The sequence below is a fragment of the Nylanderia fulva genome, unplaced genomic scaffold (assembly GCF_048542155.1).
Source record: "Nylanderia fulva isolate GAGA-0341 unplaced genomic scaffold, ASM4854215v1 Scaffold95, whole genome shotgun sequence".
NCBI classification, from domain to species: domain Eukaryota; kingdom Metazoa; phylum Arthropoda; class Insecta; order Hymenoptera; family Formicidae; genus Nylanderia; species Nylanderia fulva.
In genome coordinates, this window is record NW_028191079.1 from 297,133 (window position 1) to 317,486 (window position 20,354).

The 20,354-nt window shown below is 28.0% G+C and overlaps 1 protein-coding gene across 1 annotated transcript in view; it reads left to right on the forward strand.

Annotated features, from left to right (window-relative positions):
* Positions 1–1,890: 1,890 nt before the first annotated feature.
* The window catches only part of LOC114931294 (intraflagellar transport protein 81 homolog), a 30,917-nt gene continuing 12,453 nt past the window's right edge, over positions 1,891–20,354 (forward strand). The window contains exons 1-9 of the mRNA XM_029303272.2: positions 1,891–2,159; positions 2,223–2,371; positions 4,116–4,227; positions 4,328–4,444; positions 4,538–4,597; positions 6,085–6,237; positions 7,980–8,258; positions 10,909–11,226; positions 13,941–14,082. Coding sequence (XP_029159105.1) covers positions 2,055–2,159; positions 2,223–2,371; positions 4,116–4,227; positions 4,328–4,444; positions 4,538–4,597; positions 6,085–6,237; positions 7,980–8,258; positions 10,909–11,226; positions 13,941–14,082 — 1,435 coding nt within the window. The 5' untranslated portion in view covers positions 1,891–2,054. The remainder of the gene's footprint in view (positions 2,160–2,222; positions 2,372–4,115; positions 4,228–4,327; positions 4,445–4,537; positions 4,598–6,084; positions 6,238–7,979; positions 8,259–10,908; positions 11,227–13,940; positions 14,083–20,354) is intronic.

The following is a 20,354-nucleotide window of genomic DNA, read 5'->3' on the forward strand; positions in this document are numbered from 1 at the left end:
TTTTTCTATAAAAAAATAAAAAATAATATGGAAAGAAGTAATTAAAATAAAGTAATATATTGTATTATATAATCATATTGCACTTATAGTTGAAATTTTATTAATGAAGTTTTATTAGTTGATATAGATTTCCTGTTTTTATATTATATAATAAGAATTTCAAGGCTGTATATATATTAAATATAAATGTGAAATTAAAGGCTTAAGGAACTGAACGCGGATAGTACCTATAATGCTTATATAGAATTTTTTTTACAAATCGATTCCTCGCAATATTCAACGTTTCTAGCGACCTTAGTTAAAACAATAGACCATGTTCGACTAAATTTTCTCAACATATATTAATTTATTGTTTTATCATTAGTTCGAAAAAATGCACTTTATTTTTAATATTTAAATGCTTATAACTTTTGATGGAAACATTTTTTAAACAAATGTTTCAGATAAAATTTACTGATTTATTTTCTTTAGAACCAAACATGTAACATTTTATAGGGCGTTCTATTATGAAATTATAAAGTTGAGAAACTTGAAGAAGGAACAGATGCGACTTTATGTTTATGTAGTTAGAAAGATCCCTCGAATACATGAAACTTTTTCATGAACGATTTTTTGATTCGACAAATATTTTTAGTATTATTGACTCGTACATAACACTTTTTATGTGAGTTTCCTTGTATAACGCATAATTATATTCTTAACAGATTTCAGTCTGTATTCATTAAGGTATTCCAAAGTTAGTATATCATCTACTAATGATAGATTCTTGAGATTATCGATTGTTTTTCCTTAGATTAGAGAATAGATGATTTTTCCTCAATTAAAATGTCGAGACATTTATAATCTTTGAGTTATAAACGATTGAAAAAAAAAGGATTTTTCACAAATTAATCTTTGTGAAGTTAAAAGATTACAATTACTTCTTTAGTTATTTTTAGGTGAAGTTTAATAGAATTTGAATTAAAGGCTTAGTTACAGAGATATATAATGGTAAAAATTGGAAATTGCAAAAACTGATCTTCGATATTTTTGATGAGAAAAAGTCGTTTTTAAAAGATCATAAAAATGTGTCGTTAACAATTAAGTAGTACATCAACTTTGGGATATATTCTTTCTCTGTATGTGCTTAAAATTTTACAGCGTTTATATTCGCACTATTCTTTAGCAGATTTGTTTACAAGGAATCCGAGTAAATTTCCCTGTAAATGATATACCATATATATATAGATTATAACAAAACTGAATACTATAGATAATATAAGATTATAAGTATTATTGAGAAGCTACTATAGCTAATTGTAATTTCACTCATAAACATGTAACATGTAATATATATATATATATATATATATATATATATATATATATCGTTTATATTGTAATCATTTCTGTATAACATCATGATTGATCAAACGGAATTAAATAACAATAATATAATATTGAAAAACTATTATATTATATCAGTAATTTTTTTGTATTTTTATAATTTTTTTCGTACGAATCAAATCTAGAGATCGAGACATATATTTACACATTTATAGATTTAATCAAAATATACACTTATTAAAAGAAAAGAAACTGCGCGCGGTTTCTTAATTCCATCTAGCATTCATAGCCTTTCAAGATTATATATTTAATATAAGAGCCTTAGATTTCATATTTTTTTAAATTATATTTATATTTTATTTATAAAATTCTCGAAATTTAATTTATGTAAGAATTAAAGGAATTAAAAAAAAATGAAAATATTCGTGCGCTATAAATATTCATAGATCATGATATTAAAAAATATTCTTATTATATTTAGGCATTTATATACATATACTATGCGTCAATCAAAAATATATTTTTTATATGTTTCTTTTAATTGATATAATAATTATTCGCGATATATTGATATTATGATAGTACGTTGTGTTGTCAGGACAACTGAAAGCATAACATATGTCAGTTTGGATGGATTCGGCCATTTATATAGCGTTACAGTGTGTCAAATGTGTAATATAACTTAGAAAACATTTTCTTTTTAGTAATAATACGCACCTTATTGCATCATGAGTGAAAGTGTGAAGTTTATAGTGACAGAAATAAATAAATTATTAAGACGAAATTACAATATAATTGGATTTAATGCCTTAAGTGCTGAAGATTTATTGCAGGTATCTAATTGCTTTATTATTTATTGTAGCATTTTCTTCAGGTTTAATATATATTTTTTATAGATATTATGTGATGTTCTAATGAAGATACAACAACAAGATGGTTTAGATACTGATATTGGATTGGATTCCGCGGAAGAACAATCTATATATATTTTAACACTTCTTCGAATACTTAATTATCAGCCTGATGTGGATCCCGTAACATTTAGGTGTTATACATAATTTAGTACAAATTATATTTTTTATAGATTTTTTAAAAATATAGAATGTAAAATAAATATACAATATACATATATACACATAGTAGCTTCAAAAAGTTTCCGAAATATGTTTGTTTTACAAAAACTGTGTATATTAAAATTTTATATTATGTTTTCTTTACAGTAATTTCCTTCGGCAGCTATACACTTTTGCTAACGTTTATAAAGTTTTTGAAAATATTGACAACATTGCTGAAGCGATGAAACTGCTGAAGATTTCTAATAATAAGAATGGATTCCAGAAATGTTTCTAACTTTATGAATGTTAACAAAAATGTGCAGCTGCCGAAGGATATTATTTTGTAGGAAACATATAATATAAAACTTTTTAATATATTCTTTTACAGTTCTTTTATAAAATAAATATCTATTCTAGGAATTTTTTGACGCTACTACGTACATACAAGGTGTTCACACATGATTTTTTAGTCGTTTTCAACAGTTAAAAAAAACGTTTAAATAGTGAAAATCATGTTTGACACAAGATATTATATGCAATAAAAAATTTAAATAAAATTTTTTTTTATAAAAATATTAATATCATCTTGAATTTTTTAAATGGAATCACCATATTTTTTATATAAATCGATTTTTCATAATATATTGCATAAAAAATTATAAAGGTGAGTCAAAAAGTGAATAGTTAGTAGAGATATTTTATACTCAATTTTGATATAATTTTACATAAATTATAAAATCTCGAATGATCTCGAAAAATATTTATTTTTCGATGATCTTATTTCGATACTTTTATGCATAAAATAATGAAAGGAATTAGTTGGTGTAACACAAAAATACAATTATTTGTAAAAAAATATAATTTACAACTATATTATACCCTATAGCTACATATTTTTTTTAAAAGTAATTATGTGTTTTCTTTAGTATTGAAGTAAGATTATCGGAAAATGAATATTTTTTGAGATATATATGTATATATATATATATATATATATATATATATATATATATATATATATATATACTTTATAATTTAAGTAAGATTATGTCAAATTAAAGTATCAAATATTTCTTAAATTATTCATTTTTTGACAATTTTACCATTATAACTTTTTATGCAAAATATTATGAAGAATTGTTTTATATAAAAAATATATGATGGTTTATTTAAAAAATTCAAAGTGACATTGATTTTTTTTATGAAAAGTTTCTTAAATTTTTTTATTTCATGTGATAGTTTGCGCGTAACATAGATTAATTTTCATTATATTACTTTTTTTTAATTCTCGAAAACGTCTCAAAAATTGTACGGACCATTATATACAATACGTATACAATAACTTTTAATTTTTTCTACTTAAGACATTTTCAAAAGTGACAATTTATTTTTTCCATGTTCTACGTTGGAAATACTTAAACAAATTCATTCAATTTTTAGATTAAACTTTATTTTAATTAATTTGAACTTAATTAATTAAAAAAAAGATATACGGCAAAAATGTTAATTAACCTGTTCTTGTTTTTTTTTTTTAGTTATTTAATATCTTAAAGCTTTTTGATTTTGTATTATAACATATTTAATTATATCAGGTTTAATCCGTATTTTAATAGAATAGAAATTTATTAAAGTAAAGAAATTTATTAAAATATTTTTTATATAATTAGAATGCATGTAATTTATACTTAATACATCTAGCTACGTACAGAAACCCATAAAAAGTAAATTTTTTAGACAAGGTTTAGTTCGAGGTGAAGTTGAAATTATTCATCCTATATTGACATGGCTCTTGAAGCATACTGATATGGTTAAGAAAAGAGCGTATTTATCACGCTTTCTTGTCAAGGTAATATATTGAAATTGTTCATCAAACGTAACACACGTTTAAAGTAGTAAATTGTCAACGTATAATTGTACATAATAGAGAAAAAATTTGTTTTTATTAGATAGAAATTCCACCAGAATATTTAGGAGACTCGGAAATATCTCTTTTATACGAACAGTACATGTCCTTGGTTGATAAATTTAAGACAGTTCATAAAGAAAGAGAAATAGGAAAGAAGGTGTGTAATCATTAGATGTATATGCGTATCAGTAGGAGTATATAGGTTCTTTTTATTTTTGTTACATACAAATAATGGTTCTTATTTATGTAGAATGTTGAAACTGCTGTCGAACTTGCAACGGATCTACAAGCAATGGAAAAGGAAAAAGAAGTATGTAATTAATAGATAAAAATTTTAATTACAGAGTGTCCGATAAAACAATAGTGTTTCTCGTTACGCAAATTGGTTTATTTTTTAAATAAAAAATTTTTTCAGAATTGAAAATTTAAAGAAATTTTTAAATTAAATTAATTTTTAATTTTTAAATTAAATTTTTTTAATAATATAAATATGAAATTTTTAAATTCGTTCATAGAGCCCAAGCGCGAAAAATTAATTCTTCGGAACTGTATCTCTTGGTTTGAGATTACTATAAGTTCCATATATAAATTAATCTCGAACTTACATATGGAGAAATAGGCGAGAAAAATATAGGTCCGAAAAGTTAGTTGGTAAGAGCAGTCGCCCGGAAAGTGAAAGACGCGGGTTCGATTCCCACTTCAGCGACTTTTCGGACCTATATTTTTCGCGCCTATTTCTCCATATGTAAGTTTCGAGATTAATTTATATATGGAACTTCAAAAATTTTATATTTATATTATTATTAATACTGAGAGCCGATAAAAATATTTCTTATTTAAATTTTTTTATGAAAATTAATTTCTCATTAATTTGCGAAGATCGCGAAACAATAAAAAAACTCTCTTAATTTAATCTGCACATGAGAGAACCAGTGATTATTACTATGGACACTCTGTATAATTGTACAAAAATATAATTCCTACATTAATTACTAAAAAAAAACTTTCTATCCTAAAAATTTTGCTATTTTCGAACTACTGAAACTCGGCAAAAAATCATCGCAAACTGAAAATTTAAAAAGCATCTTGAAGCTTAACTTTGACGCGAAATTGGTAATTAAAAAAATTTTTTTATCTTTCCGTTCTGTGTTTTAAAAAATTTTTTATCTTTCCGTTTTGTGCTTTAAAAAAAGGTCACATTGTTTTGTTCTTTAATATTATATATTTTTGACATTCTGTACCCCAATAAAAAAATTGCTCTCCAAAAATTCTACTCATGTTTTATAAACTATACAGTTTGCCTATATAAATCGCTTTTATTTTTAAAATAAAAAAAATTTTTATTTAAAATTTTTGTTTAAACTAAATCTATATTTGTTTAGAGACGATGTCGATATACTTGACGAGAAATCATCGTATACAAAATTAAAAAGACTGGCGAATTACGTCCTTTTATTTGAAAATTAAAAAGCATCTTAAAGTTTGAAATATTAACTTTAACGCGGTGTCGATGATATTACAAATTTTTTACATTTTTCTTGTTCAGAAAAATACAGATTTAGTCACCAAATCGTGCAACTCGGTAAAAAAAAGTAGGAAAATTTTAAAAATAGCGTAATTTTTAGGATAGAAAAAGTTCCTTTTTTAGTAGTATATTTAAAATCAAGAGCTTTAAAATTCTTATTATTATTATAATATTGGTATTTAATATTGATATATTTGTAATAATGGTATTTTTAATATTGGTATTTGTTGTAATATACATAATGTTGGTATTTTTTATAATACTAAATATAGGCAGTGACTGCGCGTATTGGTAAAATCAAATCAAAGGCTGAACCTGCTCTTCATCTATTGAACGCCTGCAGATTACTACGAATAGAAAGAGATAAAGAACGCGATTTAATATTGGAAAAGGAGCAAGAGAAAGATACTATTATCAATTTACAAGTACATATTTCTTGCAAAAAATAGAACCTTTGTGAACATACACCATCTGTCCGAAAAGTTCCGGGATTATCGCTTAAAAAGATACCGAGAATAACACGTGCCTTATGCACGGTTTATTTTCCAACGAAAACTTTGTTTCGTTGGAAATGTGCGCAGTAACAACCGCGTATGGCTCTTTTACGCCTTTCTAGTGATTTAGATTTATTTTTAATTTTAAGTATTTTACATAGTCTCCCCCAACATACAACGTTTAAAACGTTTATATAACCATTGGAAGCTGTTTGAAAATGCTTTTTTTGAAATTCTCCTTAATTTGCACATCACATTGGCTTCAATACCTTTAATGTTGTCATAACGTTCATCTTTTATGTGCAATTGAATTTATTTGAATTGTGGAAAAAGTCATACGAAGCTAGATCAGGTTTGTTGCATTATCGTGCAAGAAAAAATCTTTTCCGCCCATCATTTTGATGATAAACAGTTATCACCATAAGCAATTTTCAACTCGTACATTTCCGTAACCATTTTACCGATTTAAAAATTTAATTTGATCACTATTCTCTATTTCATCACAATATTTTTTTATAGACAACAAAACAAAAAATTCACAAGCCTATTATAGAATGGTCGAAATTGGGTACTCAAAATGCACGTATACGCAGCTGAGTTGTTACTAAAAGATTATCCGCAGTTGTCAACGGATGGCATCATTTATAAGCCGGGAAAAAAAATCAGTCCCGGAATTTTTTGGACAGACAGTGTATTATATTAGATTGTTCTATCTTAATCATAATCTTTTTAAAGTTGTCTTTGTCAATAAATTTCTTTATATTTGTACATGTTTTATATATCATTTTAAAGCTAAAAATTTGCCTTTCTATATCTGCATGATTTTATTCTTCAGTTAATTGATTTCGAATGTACTTTTTTCAACATTATTTTCAATATAAATATAAACATGATGTTTGCGTATTTTTTTGTATTAAAAATATTTTTTAATAAAAAATTTTAAGAAATATAATATTTTTTGTGCAACCGGCGAAAAGTTGCTTTTTACGCACATGATGGGATTTTAGAAAGGGCTCCCTTTCCACGCACCGGTCACACAAAATATCGTAGCCAACATGTGCGGGTCATAAATCGGCCGATCGTGCGGATTGTCACACTCGGCTTTGCCTCGTGCGCCAAACTCTCGGCCAATTTACGATTTCCCGCACGTGTTAGCTAATATACTATTAAATAAGAATCAAAGTAAAAATTATTTTATACATTTCTAACAGTTTGATGTAAATTTACTTCAACTTTTAATGTCTCTACCTTTAATGTCATCAACAATAGTCTCAGATCTACGATTGTCATTTGTGAAGGTTTTTGTCTCCAGATTTAAATTTTTTATATTGATGCGTTCGTTGACAGAGTTTTTACTGAATGCAGCATTAATGTTTCGTGCAACTACTGCAACGTTATGATCACTTTATTTCTACTTATATAAAAAAAGTACGCAAAAATCATTTATTTATATGAAAATAAATATGCAGATATAAAAAGACAATTTTGAGCTATGAAGTGATATATGTACATATAAAACATGTACAAAATATAAAGATTTTTATTGATAAAGAAAGCTTTAAAAAGTTTACATTGCAAAATCGAACACTCTACGAAATACATAATACTTACAATTTATTTCTATAAATATATTATTTGTACTTTTCTTTATAATTATTCTTATTATTATTTAGAATTCCCTTCAACGAGTTGAACGCGAGTTACACGCATCGAAACGCGATAGCATTGGACTCACACCGCAAATATTAATTCAACATTTAACAGAAGAAGTAACGGTGCAATCTGCGATTGTGAAAGAAAAACTTCCATCTGAATTGAACGCAAAGAAAAATTGGATGAAAGCTTTGTCGATGGTCAAGGAATATTCTTACTTAGGTCCAGATAAAATTCTGACCATGAGAAATGCCTTGGATATAATATTAAAAAACATACAAGATTTAATAGAATCTAAAGTAAGTGTGAAAAAAAACGCTCAAATATATAAAGATTATAGTAAGATTATAGTAAGCAATATGGTAAAAAATATTTTAAACAAAAGTTTTTTTACTTCGAGAGGAACATAATATGGTATTATTGATTTGACCTTGTATAATCATTTGAAAGTCACGTAAAGATCATCTTCAATTTCTTAAATGGAACTTGCTATTTTTCATTACATAGGGGGCATTCCACGCCAACTCGTCAGGGGTTAAACCTCGACCTTTTTATTTTTGATGGCAGTTCGTTTTTTAACAAGTCTTTACAAGTGATATTACTCATGTAAGAGCGTTTCTATAATAAATGTAGCGTTTTTGAATTAGAGTGCAAAATAAAAACTACAAAATTTTCAATGAATTTTTTCGTCTAGACACCGTCTAAGAAAAAAAATTCATTAAATATAAAATGCACTATTTTGATCATATTTTAGGGAAAAAATTACTAAAAATTTTCATAATATTTTTGAACAAATAGAGTAAAAAAATACATACAAATTTAAATATTTCAAAAACTTCATTTTCTATTTTTTTTGAAATTTATAGGGAATATTCTGGGGAATATTAGAAAAGTTTTAAGACTAAATCAAAGTTACGCAGAAAATTTGGGAATTTTTTATAAATTTTTTTGTTAGGCAGACAAGTACTCTGTAGCTTCGCATAGACTCGCGTGCGGCCTTGAGCGGACTCGAGTTTACCTGTGTGAAGTTAATCAAGCTTCAATTGTTTGAGATTGCATATAACCCTGCCCAAAACAAAACGATTGTTAGTAACACAGTCGATTGTTTTTTTCAACGCTCTGATTGACGTGACTGCTTCGGTGCGTGATTGTTGAGATGATATAAAATAGTGTAATAAAAAGAGATTGTCGAGATAAAATAAAATAGTGTAATTAATAAGGCTTTGCATTATGATTTCCGTTATTAACGCATTTTAAACAATTCTGATTAATTTAGTCATTCTTTTTTTTTTATTTTGATTGAAATTATTCATGGACAAATGAGTTAATGCCTTCTGCACACGCCAGTAAAATTCATACAACACCGATCAATTTTTCCGCTAATTTGATTCGCGGGAGTTATAATGCAAAGCCTTATTAATTATACTAGTTTATTTTATTTGAACGATTTCTTTTCATTACACTATTTTATATCATCTCAACAATCACGCACCGAAGCACTCCACGTCAATCGGAGCATTGAAAACCCAGCAAACACCGATATATAATTGTTACATTGCTATAATAAAACGGAATATAACAGGTAATATAATGTGTACGTTACATGTAACATCCATGTTAGTTGTAATTTCCTACTCATAGATGTAACATTTTAATATAACATATATTACATTGTAGTTATATTGTAATTATATACCAAATAGCACATTGATGTATTGATAAGTCAGTGCTATCTTGGGATATAATGACAATATAACTACAATGTAATATATGTAATATTAAAAATATTACATCTATGAGTGGGAAATTACAACTAACATATACGTTACATGTAACATGCTTAAGTATATAACATTTATATACTGTGTTTGATGGGACGTAATTGCTTTTAAAAAAATATGTTAAATTATATACATTTATAATTATATATTAATTATATAAGCCAATTATGTGTTTTCTTTACATCAATTGAATGGTCTCATTATTCCGTGCATAAAAGTATTAAGGTATGATTACCGACATGATTACGAAAATTGAATATTTTACAAGATATTTTACATTTTATGTAAAAAATTTTTAACTTTAAACCTTTATCATTTAAAAAGTACTTAATAAAGAAATGTTTCATTATAGTGTTTTAGAAAGCTTTCGAGATAAGCTACAAGAATGAAAAATGGAGTTTCATTTTAAAAACTTAAGTTGATCTTGAAATGATTTCTAAATTGGACTCCAAGGTTAGGTTCAAGTTTATTATCAGATGTCCTTTTCTGAGCCCTACAACTTTTGTATATAAAACATTTTTTTAAATCTTGCTTACTTTATGAGATATTTACGTGTATTTATTAAAAGACTCACTTTGTATATCAAATATACAGAATGTAATTGAAAAAATATTAATTGTAGTTAAGTTAACTTTTCATTAGAATTTTGTACTTGATAAGGACCACAACCATGGTTGAAACCTTGTAATTTGAATAAACAAAGTTTGGCTAGTTTGGTCGATTATTTAAAAAAACTGATCCTGTGAAAAATATATAAATGAAGCATGTCATCAGATTCTTTGGCCAATTTTTCCTCTACGAAAATGTCAAAGAAAGTCATTACTTACTTGGATGTTCTCAATTTTTGCCATAAAGTATCTTTGTAACTTTGTAATTAAACCTTACATTAAAATTGAATTAAAGTAAACTCTATCTGAAATTAATTGAAGAACATAGTTTTGTTAATATTTTAATTCAAAATTTAGTTTGCGAAAAGTTTTTTCAATTATTTATAAGTTGAAAATTATTGGTCTCGGCATTTTCACTAAGAAAAAATCATCTCTAAATTAGCCAGCAAAGATGATGTGTTTCATATATGTATATGTTTTACACTCTGTATAAGGAATTATATCTACGATAATATTATTATTTGGCAAAAGTTTTACTCCTTGCAAACATTTATTTTCAGATATCTAAAAACGATATTGATAAAATGGAGCCATTTAGACAACAAGCTGCCGCTGTTGGAAATATGAAACGTCATGCTCTTGAACGTTTAGAGAAGATTGAAAGTTCTTTAGAGGAATTACAATTACGATTAAAAGAAAAGCAAGATTATTCAAAGAACTTATTACAAACATCGATTCCTAGAGCAGAGGAATTAAAAAAATATATCAATCGTTTGAAAACTAAAAGTACGGTATATAAACGCTGCAAAGCAGAAATAGCGGGCCTAAAAGCGGAAAATGGTGTACTTCATCGAACAGCGGCTATTCTAGATGCACAGGTATTATTGGAACAAGTTTTGAATGTCTCAAAATAGTTGAATATTATATACAAGGTGTTTACAACATTTGATTAAAAAAAGCAGTAGAAAAGTAGAAAAAGTTATGAAACTCTGAATACTTATAACACGCAGCAAATAATTATGATAAATATTTCGAAAACACGAAAGCTAAGTTTGCAGTTTGAAAAGATTCAGTGTTGATTACGTGAAATGATCAGTTTTGCAATAGCGTTTGACAGAATGAGATTCTGCAAAACTGATTAATAGAAGGTTTAAGCGGAGAGCAACCAATTGAATTTCTTATGCATATGCTTATGTGCTTATACAAAAGTGTGTGCTCCCCGCTTGACCTTTTCTAATTGCACAGAGTGAATCAATTGACATGGTTCAATGGGATATATATAAAAGCGCATAAAAGTTCAAAATTTTCTCTTTAAAATGCGCTTTGGCGGGACTTGATACGATAATTGTTCACTGAATTATGTTAATCTGAAAAAATTGAGTAGGGTACCCAGTAAGCAAAAAATCATTGCTACACGTTATTATTGTTGTCAAATATGTAGTTTTTAATGTATCCCAGCAAACACCGATATATAATTGTTACATTGCTATAATAAAACGGAATATAACAGGTAATATAACGTGTACGTTACATGTAACATCTATGTTAGTTGTAATTTCCCACTCATAGATATAACATTTTAATATAACATATATTACATTGTAGTTATATTGTAATTATATACTACATAGCACATTGATGTGTTGATAAGTCAGTGCTATCTTGGGATATAATGACAATATAACTACAATGTATAATAATATATGTAATATTAAAAATGTTACATCTATAAGTGGGAAATTACAACTAACATATACGTTACATGTAACATGCTTGAGTATATAACATTTATATACTGTGTTTGCTAGGTATGCAACATCATTATGAACAAACTTTGACATTGATTTAGAGGTTTCAGTAATGTTGAAATTAACGTTTTTAAAATATTTTATTAATTTTTTTTCTGAGCATTGTTATTAAATAATATTTTTAAAACATTTATAAAACATTAATTAAACTATTTTTTAGAATATTAATTAATAATATTTTAAACATATTTATACAACATTATATCATAATGTTTAGAAAATTTATATAAAATCAATATTATAAAATGTTGATGAAATATTTCTTGCTTACTGAGTATTTACTAAACTAGAGTAAGAGGTAGTTACAATATATTTGGACATACTTTTAAGGGATATTTTTTACGATTTGACCTTAAAAAGTCATTTGAAAGTCACGTGAAGGTCAACTTCAATTTTTTAGCTAGTCGCACATACTTTCCATTAGACATAACAGTAAAGTTTCGACCAATCGCGTTCCGTAAAACGTAACAGTAGCAGTAGAATTCCAACATGTTGAAATTTTGATTGGTCAAAACCTTACGTTACGTCTTACGGAAAGTATGTGCGAACAGCTTTAAAGGCCGTTCTACAATGGAGTATCGTAGGTGGTAGTCGTAAGAAATTAACCTATCACAATCGATTATTTTTGAAATAATCGACTATGATTTGTTAATTTCTTACGACTACAGCCTATGATATCCATTGTAGAAGACCCTTAAATGGAACTACCTATTTTTCATTACGTATTCTTGTAGGTTATTTTAACAGCTTTCCAAAACCTTATAATAAAGTATTTTTTCATGGAGTACTTTTTGAGTTATAACCCAGCAAACACAATATATAAATGTTATATACTCAAGCATGTTACATGTAACGTATATGTTAGTTGTAATTTCCCACACTCATAGATGTAACATTTTTAATATTACATATATTACATTGTAGTTATATTGTCATTATATCCCAAGATAGCACTGACTTAGCAATACATCAATGTGCTATTTGGTATATAATTACAATATAACTACAATGTAATATATATTATATTGAAATGTTACATCTATGAGTGGGAAATTACAACTAACATGGATATTACATGTAACGTACGCGTTATTACCTGTTATATTCTGTTTTATTATAGCAATGTAACAATTATATATCGGTGTTTGCTGGGAAATGTTTGAAACTAACAATTTTTTTATATAAAATGTAAAATATCTTGTAAAATATTCAATAATCATGCCTTAATACTTTTCTGCACAGTATAATAAGATTAATCAATTAAGTATACAGATAAGAAAACAGATAATTGTTTTAAAAAGAATATATGTCATATTCAACATGCATACTTTTTTTATAAGCAACTATGTGTTTTTTTACACCAATTGATTGGTTCTATTATTCCGTGCAAAAAAAGATTAAAGTATGATTACCGAAAACTTTATTAATTACCACTAATTATATACCACTGTAACTTTGAAGTTTCATAACTCGAAAAGTGCTTGATGAAACAACATTTATAGTGTTTTGCAAACGACTCAATTTCAACTACAAGACTATGTAATAAAAAATGGGGGTTTCAATTAAAAAAATTTGAGTTGACCTTTAAGTGACCTTTAAATTTGATCTTAAGGGCAAGTTCAAGGTCACCATCAAGTCCCTTTTTTAAACCATTTAATTTGGTCTATGGTTTTTGATATAGGATTCAATAATGCTGATATATTTAGCCGGTCCGATACTTTTTGCTCAACGTGTATGATATACAATGTACATATATGTGTGTATGTTTTGTATTATGATTTCAGATTACTCAATCTTATCCAACGGATATTGTATCTAAAGTAATAATTCCAGAAAATTATATACAAGAGAATGCATTAGCAACAAACAGTCAATTATCTCATTCAATATTGACCTTGCGTACCAATCTTGCTCCAGTCATAAGAGGTAAAAACTCTTTTCAAATTTAGAGAATGTTTATAATCCAATTTTAAGCAAGTTATATTATTGATGATGGTTATTTTATTATCGATGGTGGCATTTTGTAGCATTAAGAAAAACTATTGAAGAATAGCAAAATAAACAGTATCTTCCACAAGTTTGGAAACACCTTACAATTTACAATTAAATAATTGCATTGCAGCGATCTGTACAGATTTTTTGTATAAATGTATTCGAGATATTTAAATGATAATATAAGAATATCATTTAAATATCTTACGAAAAATCTAACTCACACAAAAATCTATTTTTGATTTAAAACTAATTGTAAGAACATAAATCTCTGAAATAGTTTCCGAGGTGGAAGGTGCAGGGAGGAAATGAGAAGCTTCCATTTTCTTTAGCGTATAGAAAATGCATTACACTATCCTCGACCTTTGGTACGGGGGGGGGACTAAGGGTTATGTGCGACTCTCTATTTAACGAGCTTATCCATCAAGAGACACGGTAGTGTCTCGCGACCAGTTAAGGGCGTAGCGGAGACACCGTGTATCTTAACGCGAGTCGGACATTTGAGTCTTTATAATATTTCGAATCCTCAATAATGGCTGAAGCAATCGAGTTTATACTAGACTTAATCGATAGATTGAGTTCGAATTATATAATAAAAGTGTCTTTATTTCTGCTCTACGTGATTTGTAAGCAGAGATATATAAATGCAAAGTCGAAATATGAAAAATTTCTATTAAGAAACGTCCCCGTCATCATTATCATCATTATCATCATCATTATCATCATCGACCACGCATACATAGTAGTATCGTGCTACACGTATTCACACGTATACAACACATGCGTACACATATATCACACGTACACAACACATGCAAGATGCATGTAGTGGTAATTTTGTCCATCTCGCACGTTTTACAACAGATGGCGATAGTGACGCTCCGCCATATCGGCAGCGTGCGGGGTTATGTTGGCTAACTCTCTCTCTCTCTCTCTCTCTCTCTCTCTCTCTCTCTCTCTCTCTCTCTCTCTCTCTCTCTCTCTTTCTCACACACACACGCACACACACACACACTCTCTCATTCTCACTCACTCACTCACTGTTCGTCTTGTGTACTTATTTAGTACATTCATGATCGGCAGCGTGCGGGGTTATGTTGGCTAACTCTCTCTCTCTCTCTCTCTCTCTCTCTTTCTCACACACACACGCACACACACACACACACTCTCTCATTCTCACTCACTCACTCACTGTTCGTCTTGTGTACTTATTTAGTACATTCATGATTAAACATCTATATGTATTAATGTGAAATTTACTTACAATTTACTTGAAATATTCAATCTCTAAAGTGTTTATCTTATAAGATAGACAAAAAAATCTGAGTAAATAATAAGAAAAAAAAACAAGGATTATTATTGTCTTAATTTTTTATCAATTAAGTACTCTCAACTATCCAATAATTAAATAAATACGTACAAATGTGCGCGCGTGTACACACATACACATATTGATATATTAAAGAGATTGAAGGAGAGGAAGGAGAAGATAAAAATTTAAATATTCACATATATTTTCAAATATTATATATGAATTTATAGTTTACATATCTAATTAATAATGAATTATATTAAACATATTAAACATCTAATTATATTAAACATATCAAAATAAAGACATACATGTATTTATCAAATGAATAAAATTATTGAATACAGACTTAAAAAATTTATTAAACATAGACTTAAAAAATTAATTAATTAAACATATTCCAAATTTAGAAAAAATAAACTTTATTTATATATGCAACAGCTTTTTAAACTAAAATTTTAAATTCTATTTTATATTAGACAATTATCTCAATCAACATTTACGTCCACATTAGCTGCACTGCAGACTACCTCTACAGCCACATTATCTGCTCCGCGGATATAGCGTTATGCCAATACGATACATTACATGTACTTACTTACTTGCCTTTACTGTACCAACTCTTGTTCTTTCCACGTAATCATGTTTTTACAGTTATCGTTTGCTGTATATCTTCCAGCAAACTTTATTTCGTGTGAAGTGTATTTAATTAATTAAATCTCTGCGAAAGATTGAGAAGATGAAGGGATAATTCAAACTATGAAGACATGGTTACCCATACAGCACCGATAGATTGCAAAAACATTACAACAATCTTTCACCGCAATATTGCAATATTGCAAATTCACTGCAAAATGTTGCTACATCATTGCTGTTGAATTGCAGCAATGTTAAAATGTCCGCTTTTTGGAAGATTGCAACAAAATATTACAACAATATTGCAATGTTATGAATTTGCAATAATGCATTGTTATTGCAACCATAATCTAATGTTGCATATACAGGTATATATACATGTAAATAAATCATTAATGAAAATACGTTGTAGTTAATTTATATATATTACAATATATAAATAATAGAATTTGGATTACATGCAATATTTCCGAAATATTAATGTCATGTTGCTACAAGTGTGCTGGAATTTTGTGCACCTATATTTCTGCAATGTCTTTATAATGTTGCATTGCAACTTGCAACATTGCAACGTTGCTACAATATAATTGCAATAATCTGTGCTGTATGGGTACATGGAAAAGACAAGAGTTGATACAATAATAAAGACATACATGTATTTGTATCCTGCTGGCATAAGGTTATAGAAGTTGATTGAGATTGAAAAATAATAATGAAAATAATAAAAAAAATAAAGACACATGTATTTGTATCGTGCTGGCATAAAGTTATAGAAGTTGATTGAGATTGAAAAATAATAATAAAAATAATTAAAAAAAGGAAATATTCAATCATCATTTAAAAGCATATTTGAAATCTGTAGAATAAACAGTTTTTGCAAAAAATGTGGAGCATTTGAGCTCTAGTAAGTCTAAAAATAAATGTAAACATCAATTAATAATAACTGATGTTATATATATATTATATATATAAACCAATTTGTTGCAATATTCACTATAAAAGGTTGTAAGGGTAAGATGGCTAAAAGTGAATAATTTAAAAGATAGTTAACATAATTTTACATAAACTGAAATATTTCATAAAATAAAATATTTGTAATATTTCGAAGTTTATGTAAGATTATGTAAAAATTATACCTTTACAACTTTTTATAGTAAATATTGCGAGGAATCGATTTATATGAGAAAAATTAAGGTAATTCTATTTTGAAAATATAAGTGACCTTTAAATAACCTTGAAAATCGCCGTTTAGGAAAAAGTGTCAACTTTTTCTTTTTCGAAATCCTGCAACTTTTATCTAAATTTAATAGAAAATGTATAAAAAATGCTCGACATTAGCACACACACACACACACACATATGGGTAAATTTATATAAATAGGGTGCTTTAGGAGGAATGATCAGGATTCTAGGATATGATTGTACACATCATTTTAAGCAAAGAAGTTTAGATAAACATGTTTAATAATTGTTCTATTCCGGTCATAAAAATATACAAAAATGAATGATATAATCTCTAAAAACTCACCTTTAAAAAAAGGTAAAAAAAGGCGACCAGTTAAGGGCACGCCATTAACAAAAATTATCCATTGCAAACCCATGTAGAATCCTATCCTATTGCAAACCCATGTAGAATCCTATGAAAAATTAATCATTGCAAACCCATGTAGAATCCTAGGCAAAATTAACCATTGCAAACCCATGTAGAATCGTACCCATTGCAAACCTATGTAGAATCCTATGAAAAATTAACCATTGCAAACTCATGTAGAATCCTATGAAAAATTAACCATTGCAAACCCATGTAGAATTGTATTAAAAATTATCCATTGCAAACTTATGTAGAATCCTACATTGCAAACCCATGTACAATAGAATTGTATGAAAAATTATCGATTATAAACCCATGTACAATCGTAACAAAAGTAATGAAATAAAAAAAAATTGCGCCAAGTGAAAGTAGAAACTTGTACCAGTGGAAAATTAAAGTTGCAGACATATATAGAGTCGTATAATGAATCAGTAAAAATTTAAATTTGCAAATGTAGAATCGTACCATAAAAAAACTTATCTTTAAAAAAAAAAGATAAACAAGATGCCAAGTCCATGCGCCATGTGAAAAAGAAATAAAAAAATTTTAGTTAAAAAAACTGGGAGCGCTGCTAAATAATATTCTAACAATATTAAAATTAAATTGTTACTTTTAAACTCATTACAGTTAAAATATGTTTTGTGTTTAAATTAATTAATGTTACTTTAAGGTGCATTGTAATTTTGAAACTTAGCAGCGCCATTTTTTGTACATGGTTTTTTGCTCGGCATGCAAAACGGCGTGCACGATTACTCCGCAGTGGTGAGGCCTGGAACAAAAAATCAAAAATATTTATTTTCTACATGATGAAAACTAGTAGCGTACGTAGCCGTTTTGAGAAATATGCATTTTTATTAAAATGACTACAATTTGAAAAAAGTCATTTTTCGCTTAAAAAATTTGAATAAAAGATTTGAAAAAAAGCGATAGCGGTGAAAATTTTTAAGATTTTGCAAAAATCCTACGTACGCTACTAGTTTTCATCATGTAGAAAATAAATATTTTTGGTTTTTTGTTCCAAGCCTCACCACTGCGGAGTAATCGTGCACACCGTTTTATGTACAAAAAATGGCCGTCACGCGCTTAATATTTATATTAAAAACTTTAAAAAATATTTTTTATATTCTTGAATGTAGTATTAATAAACGCCCAAACAAATTTTTTATTTGCACAGTGTATTTTTAATAGAAAAAAATTTTCAATAAAATTTGAGGTGTCAAGGTGGCCTTACCTTTTAAGATGCTCACCCTCTTCTCCTCGGATATGTCAGATGGTGCATAAAGGTGAACCAATTCTTGAGCATTCTTGTCGACGTAATCACGTCTCTCCGTGCTTTACTTCTCTGAGACGTGACATCCTGTCCTTTCCACTTTTTTGCCTCCTTCCGTAACATAACTGTTTCACAGAAAGAGGCGACGGCTTTCCATATTTTCTCGCTTCTTATTTCTGCAACAATAACAGGGAGCGAGAGATCTCCGATAATCAAAGTAAAAAAGCTGAATGCCAGTAAGATTTAATCAATGGGAAATATTTAAAAACGACCGACTATATATATATATATATATATATATATTAGTGATGATGTTCATTTGTTAGTACAGCAACGTTTCGACCACAAATTGGGTCCTCTTCAGGCTGATATTGATGTAGAAAGTGTCCACCATGAAGCGACCAAATAACGAATAAAACTTCGGTCGTCACTTCACATGTACACCCTCCCCCCCTCCAGTTAACTTGTAACTGGATGTTAATGTTGTAACTTGTTGGGGTGCACATGTAAAGTGACGACCGAAGTTTTATTCGTTATTTGGTCGCTTCATGGTGGACACTTTCTACATCAACATCAACCTGAAGAGGACCCAACTTGTGGTCGAAACGTTGCTGTACTAACAAATGAATATCACCACTAATAACCAGTCGGTCGTTTTTAAATATTTCCCATTGATCTCCGATAATGTTGACCAGAGTACGGCGCTGGTCCTGCCACGCTTGGCAGTGAGCAAAGATCCCAGCAAACACCGATATATAATTGTTACATTGCTATAATAAAACGGAATATAACAGGTAATATAACGTGTACGTTACATGTAACATCCATGTTAGTTGTAATTTCCCACTCATAGATGTAACATTTTAATATAACATATATTACATTGTAGTTATATTGTAATTATATACCAAATAGCAGATGTATTGATAAGTCAGTGTTATCTTGAAATATAATGACAATATAACTACAATGTAATATATGTAATATTAAAAATGTTACATCTATAAGTGGGAAATTACAACTAACATATACGTTACATGTAACATGCTTGAGTATATAACATTTATATACTGTGTTTGCTGGGATATGTGCGCCATGTCATGGTTTTCTTCTTCACAGTGATGACATCTCGCCATGCGTTTCTTGACAATATGACACAGGTATTCGCCAAAACATCTGTGTACTGTAAACATCTGCGCCATACGGGCATCTTACCCGAGCTCCTTTCCAGCCATTTCTCTAGAAAAGACTGGATAACCCTAACGACGACTAGGTAGTGTGTGAATCGGTGTAATTATAATTTATTGTATTGTTGCGCAATATACCGTGTTATTACGCAAAAACGTGAAAAATAACGTGAAAATAACCATGAACCGCCTTTACCAGCTGTTATCTTG